This window comes from Papaver somniferum, chromosome 7 (genome assembly GCF_003573695.1).
Source record: "Papaver somniferum cultivar HN1 chromosome 7, ASM357369v1, whole genome shotgun sequence".
In the NCBI taxonomy this organism is placed as follows: domain Eukaryota; kingdom Viridiplantae; phylum Streptophyta; class Magnoliopsida; order Ranunculales; family Papaveraceae; genus Papaver; species Papaver somniferum.
Genome location: NC_039364.1, coordinates 86469577 through 86474539, shown reverse-complemented (window position 1 = coordinate 86474539; position 4963 = coordinate 86469577). Strand labels below are relative to the sequence as shown.

Genomic DNA, 4963 nt, shown 5'->3' with positions numbered 1-4963 from the left:
TTTGACGCTCCAAAACAATTTCAGGTTCCCACTTGTCGTAATCAATGATACTAGGAAAAGTTTTTTCAACACTAGCAGTAACACCAAGTTTCAGTTTAAGCTGTGAAACATGAAAAATTGGATGTATACGGCTTGTAGCAGGTAACTCCAGTTTATATTCAACTTCTCCAATCTTCTCAATAACACGAAAAGGACCATAAAATTTAGGAGAAAGTTTTGAGAAAGACTGATGAGAAACTGAAGATTGTCTGTATGGTTGAAGACGTAAAAATACCCAATCATTGATCTCAAACTTTCTTTCAGTGCGATTTGCGTCAGCATTATTCTTCATTCTTGTTTGTGCAGGAATTGGAAGTGGACATGTATCACACTGAGAAACAAATTCTTTTACTAATTTTTCATTCCTCTCCAATAAATTTTTTGCTACAAACGCTTGTAAGTTCTTAAATAACCAGAGTGCCCTCCAATAGGGTTAGAATGAAATTCTTCAAGCAATTTTGTGAACCAAGTAGAAGCTGAAGGTACAAAAATGCGACCCTTAAAACGTAATATACCATCAACGTAAGAGTAATTCACCTTAGAAGTTTCATTCTACTGCAGTTGTTGGATAATGGCCCCTAATTATGTATCCGCATGACATTCTTGACTAATGTCATTAATACCAGAGAAAACAGGTGTAAAAATGTGAAAATTAGAGCCAACACTTCTTGATAATGCATCAGCTGCAATGTTTTCTTTACCCTGTCGAAAAATTATTTCATAATCATAGCCTAACAACTTAGATAACCACTTTTGCTGCTCCATTGAGGATAATTTCTGATCTAGAAAAAACTTGAGACTGCGATGATCAGTGTAGATCTTAAAATGTCTGCCAAGCAAATAAGGACGCCATTTCTGGATTGCTGAAACAATAGCAAGCATCTCTTTATCATAGATTGAGAGATTAAGATTCTTCCAAGAAAGAGGCTTGCTATAAAATGCAATTGGTCGTTGCTCTTGTGTTAAAACAGCACCAATGCCATTTCCAGAAGCATCTCATTCCAAATTAAATTCTTTTGTGAAATCTGGCAGCTGTAATACTGGAGTTATAGTGAGGGCTTGCTGCAATGATCGGAATGCTGTAGTTGCCTTCTCAGTCCATACAAAAGCATCCTTTTTGAGCAATTGTGTCAATGGAGCACTGATTTTCCCATAATCTTTTACGAACTTACGATAATACCCAGCTAATCCAAGAAACCCTCTCAATTCTTTTATTGTATATGGAATTTGCCATGAAAGTATGCACTTGATCTTGTCATTCTCCACTGAGACTCCTTTGTCAGAAATTACATGACCAAGATAACCCACCGTGGATTGTGCAAAACTGCACTTTGATTCTTTGACAAACAAAGAATTAGTTCTCAAGATATTAAACACAATAGACAAATGTTCAATATGCTCCTTCATAATCTTACTATAAACTAATATATCATCAAAGAACAAACCTTCGCAGATGTGGCCTGAAAATATGGTTCATCAAACTCTGAAATGTAGCAGGAGCATTCGCCAATCCAAAAGGCATAACTAGGAATTCAAAGTGACCATCGTGAGTTCTGAATGCAGTTTTGGAAATATCTTGTGCACAAAGTCGAATTTGATAATACCCTGATCGTAGATCCAATTTTATAAAAACAGTGGCTCCGAATAATTCATCTATCGGCTCATCAACCATTGGAATAGGGAAACGATCTTTGATAGTGATTTTTTTTAAAGCTCTATAGTCCACACACATACGCCGAGAACCATCTTTTTTACGTACCATAAGAATGAGAGAAGAGTAAGGACTTGAGCTTGGCCGTATAAATCCGGCTTGCTGAAGTTCAAAAACTATCTTCTCAATCTCATCCTTTTGAAAATGAGGATATCTATAAGGTCGCACATTGACAGGAGCAGTACCAGGTAGTAATGGTATTTTATGATCATGAATTCTTTCTGGTGGAAGAGATGTAGGGGTTTGAAAAGTGTCAGCAAACTGTGAAAGTAGGTTTGAAATTTCAGGTGCTAGATCTGTATCATGTGCTAGGTTTTGAGCTGCATTTAGTGACGTATTCAAGGCAGATATGTGAAGAAAGATTGCACAATTTGCGGTGCACAATAAATGCTTCATTGAATCTGCTTCCATAACGCTGATTGATGAGTTATTGTCTCCAATTAGTGAAATAGTTGCGCCATTAATGTGGAACTGCATAGTCAACTTTTCAAAATCCCATTTAATTTGTCCCAAAGTTCGCAGCCATTGAACTCCTAACACTGCATCACATCCACTAATATCAAGTAGATGAAAATCGACTGAAATATTATGTTGTTGCAGAAGAATTGGAACACTAAGACAGACTCCTTGAGTATCTAAGGTACCACCATCACCAACTGTCGCACTAAGTGGAGAATTCTTGGATTGAATCAAGTAGTCACATCGTTTAGCTAAAGATGGGTGAAGAAAATTATGGGTGGATCCGGAATCTATGAGCACTGTAATGGATTGTGCTTTAGTGTAACCATTGAACCTCATTTTTCTAGGAAAAGGGGATCCCATTAATGAATTCAGAGAAATCATAGGCTCGGATTCAGATATCTCAATATTATCAAAAATAATAGTTTCTTTAGTTGGTGCAGTAGGAGAATCATGTTCAACTTCATCAACATCCAATAAAGTTAATCTTGGATCTTCACAGATATGATTGGGTGTGGATAATTTATCACAGTTAAAACAAACACCTTGAGCTCGTCTTTCTCTTTGTTCAACTGGAGATAATCTTCTAGCTCCAGGAGGTAAAGAAGATTTATTGTATGGAGTAGGTTGAACTGTGGCCGCAAGTCTGAATTGAGGAGGACGATAAGGTTGTCGTGTAACAATCTTATTAACTGCTGCGTAAGCTTCTTCTTGATGGATTGCTTTAGTAAAAGCCTCAGTTAAAGTTTTTGGTGACAATAGTTTAACCGTAGTACCAATGTGAGGTTTTAATGAACGAATAAAGCAGCTAATCAAATAATCCTCTGGAAAATCAACGAAATTTAACAATCTCTCAAATTCAGGAATATGTTCTCCTACTGACCCTTTCTGTTCGATTGTGCTAATGGCTAGCCGAGAATCAACAAATTTGGCAGGAGAAAATCTAGCACGAACATGAGAACAAAATTCTTCCCATGTAACTATCGTAACTTTGGTTTGTTTCCAACGATACCATACATTAGCATCACCTTTCAAACTCTCAGCAGTAATAGTAATCTTTAGAGCATCATCAGCTATATGAACCGAAAAATATTGATCAGCGCTAAAAATCCAACCATCAGGATCCTCTCCGTCAAAGTAAGGAAACTTGAGGTTAATGACACTAGCTCTGGCAGGTGGAGGCGGAGGTGGAGGTGGAGGTGGAGGATTTGTACCACGATTGTTACCATCACCATTATTGGTAGGCTGAGGAATAAATTCAGGAAAGACCGTTTTCAACTAATTGGTGAGCTCTGTGTTTAGATTTTGAGTGAGGTGAGTAGACAAAGCTGTAGATATACTTTTCGACGGAGTTGTGGACAAAGTATTCAGAGCTGTTGTTATGTTGGTTGCAATGGTATCTGCGAGAACTTTATTATTCGCAGTTGTTTATAGTTGACGAGCAACTCGTTCTTCTTCTCTTTGTTGACGTTTTGCAACAGCCTTGGTCTTGCTCTTCTCGTCTTCATCAAGTTGTTGTTTAGCCAAAGCAGTAATTAGGTTATCAAGGTTCTTAAACATATCAGTAATTCCATCGCTTACGAGTTTCGGATTCTCTGTATAATTTTGACCCATTAGATAAAAAACAATTTTTTTTGGTGAATTTAGGGTTTGATCTAAACCTGCTCTGATCTAGGTGTTAGGGTTCTAGACCTTTTAACTCTGGAGAAAGCTGTGAAGATAGTCTTCACAGGAGAAAAGTCGTGAAGATAGTCTTCACAGAATGTATTCTAATCGAAAAAGAAGAAAAGAACTGGATAAACCCTTTGAATTGGGGGTTAGCCACCAGATCTGAGAAGGAAAACGAAAATACACTAAATAGTTTGATATAAATAAACAACTTAAGACTAGGCTATTTATAACTTCAAAGCCTTGGTAAACAAGCAAAGTCTATAATAAGAATTCTATTCAAACAAGGAAACTAAACTAAGCTTAATTAAAGAGAACTAAGTAAACTAAATAAGGAAATAAGTACACAGTGGTGTTGGTGTCGTAACAAATTATGGTCGATAAATGCATAGATTGCGTATAAGAGGTTATTAGTCTAACATCCTAATTGGAGGACATATAAATCATGAGTCAGATATAACCAGAAGAGATTATGGGTTTACTGTAATGAATTGAATTGTGTGTCCGTAGCTATGATAAGATAAGAAATAAGCCAAACATAGGCAGCCCCAAACAAACAAAAAATGGTTTTGAGTATGAAAACCATAAGGGTCTTATTAACGTGTATACCCTATATACCATAAGAGGCATTTAATGATCCCTTTTATCTAGGTTTTTGATATTATGCATCGGAATAATCGGCACACAATTAATTGTATTGGTGGAGAAGATATTTCCATAATTATCCTGACAATAAAATAAAAATTCACGTTTCTTTTCTCTTTCATCTCGCTTGTCTCTTTCTTCTTCCATATGCAGAGAATAACAAAGGATTGATAGTTTTAGGGTCTGTGTTACAACTTCACAGAGAAAGATCATATTCAGTAACACACAAAAATAAATTAATTTCGTTATTGATCAACGACATCCGAAAAAAAAAGAATGATGAAATAAAGGTAAAGGAAGAATTGTTTATTAATCAGAATTATGATTTCTCTAGAGATTATCAAATCAAAAGCATTGATTTAGATGAAATATTCATCGTGAATCTCTCAATAGACTTGGGTGTTCATTGATTTGTTAGATTTGTTTTTGTTGGGTTTGATC

The 4963-nt window shown here is 36.0% G+C and overlaps 1 protein-coding gene across 1 annotated transcript; it reads right to left on the bottom strand.

The window, feature by feature from the left end:
- Window positions 1–1035: 1035 nt before the first annotated feature.
- LOC113294867 lies at window positions 1036–3823 on the bottom strand. Its single transcript, XM_026543242.1, has 3 exons — window positions 3656–3823; window positions 1485–3454; window positions 1036–1363 (listed from the first exon to the last, which is right to left on the bottom strand). Exons 1-3 carry the CDS (start codon window positions 3821–3823, stop codon window positions 1036–1038), a joined length of 2466 nt encoding a protein of 821 aa, XP_026399027.1.
- Between the last annotated feature and the right edge of the window lie 1140 nt (window positions 3824–4963).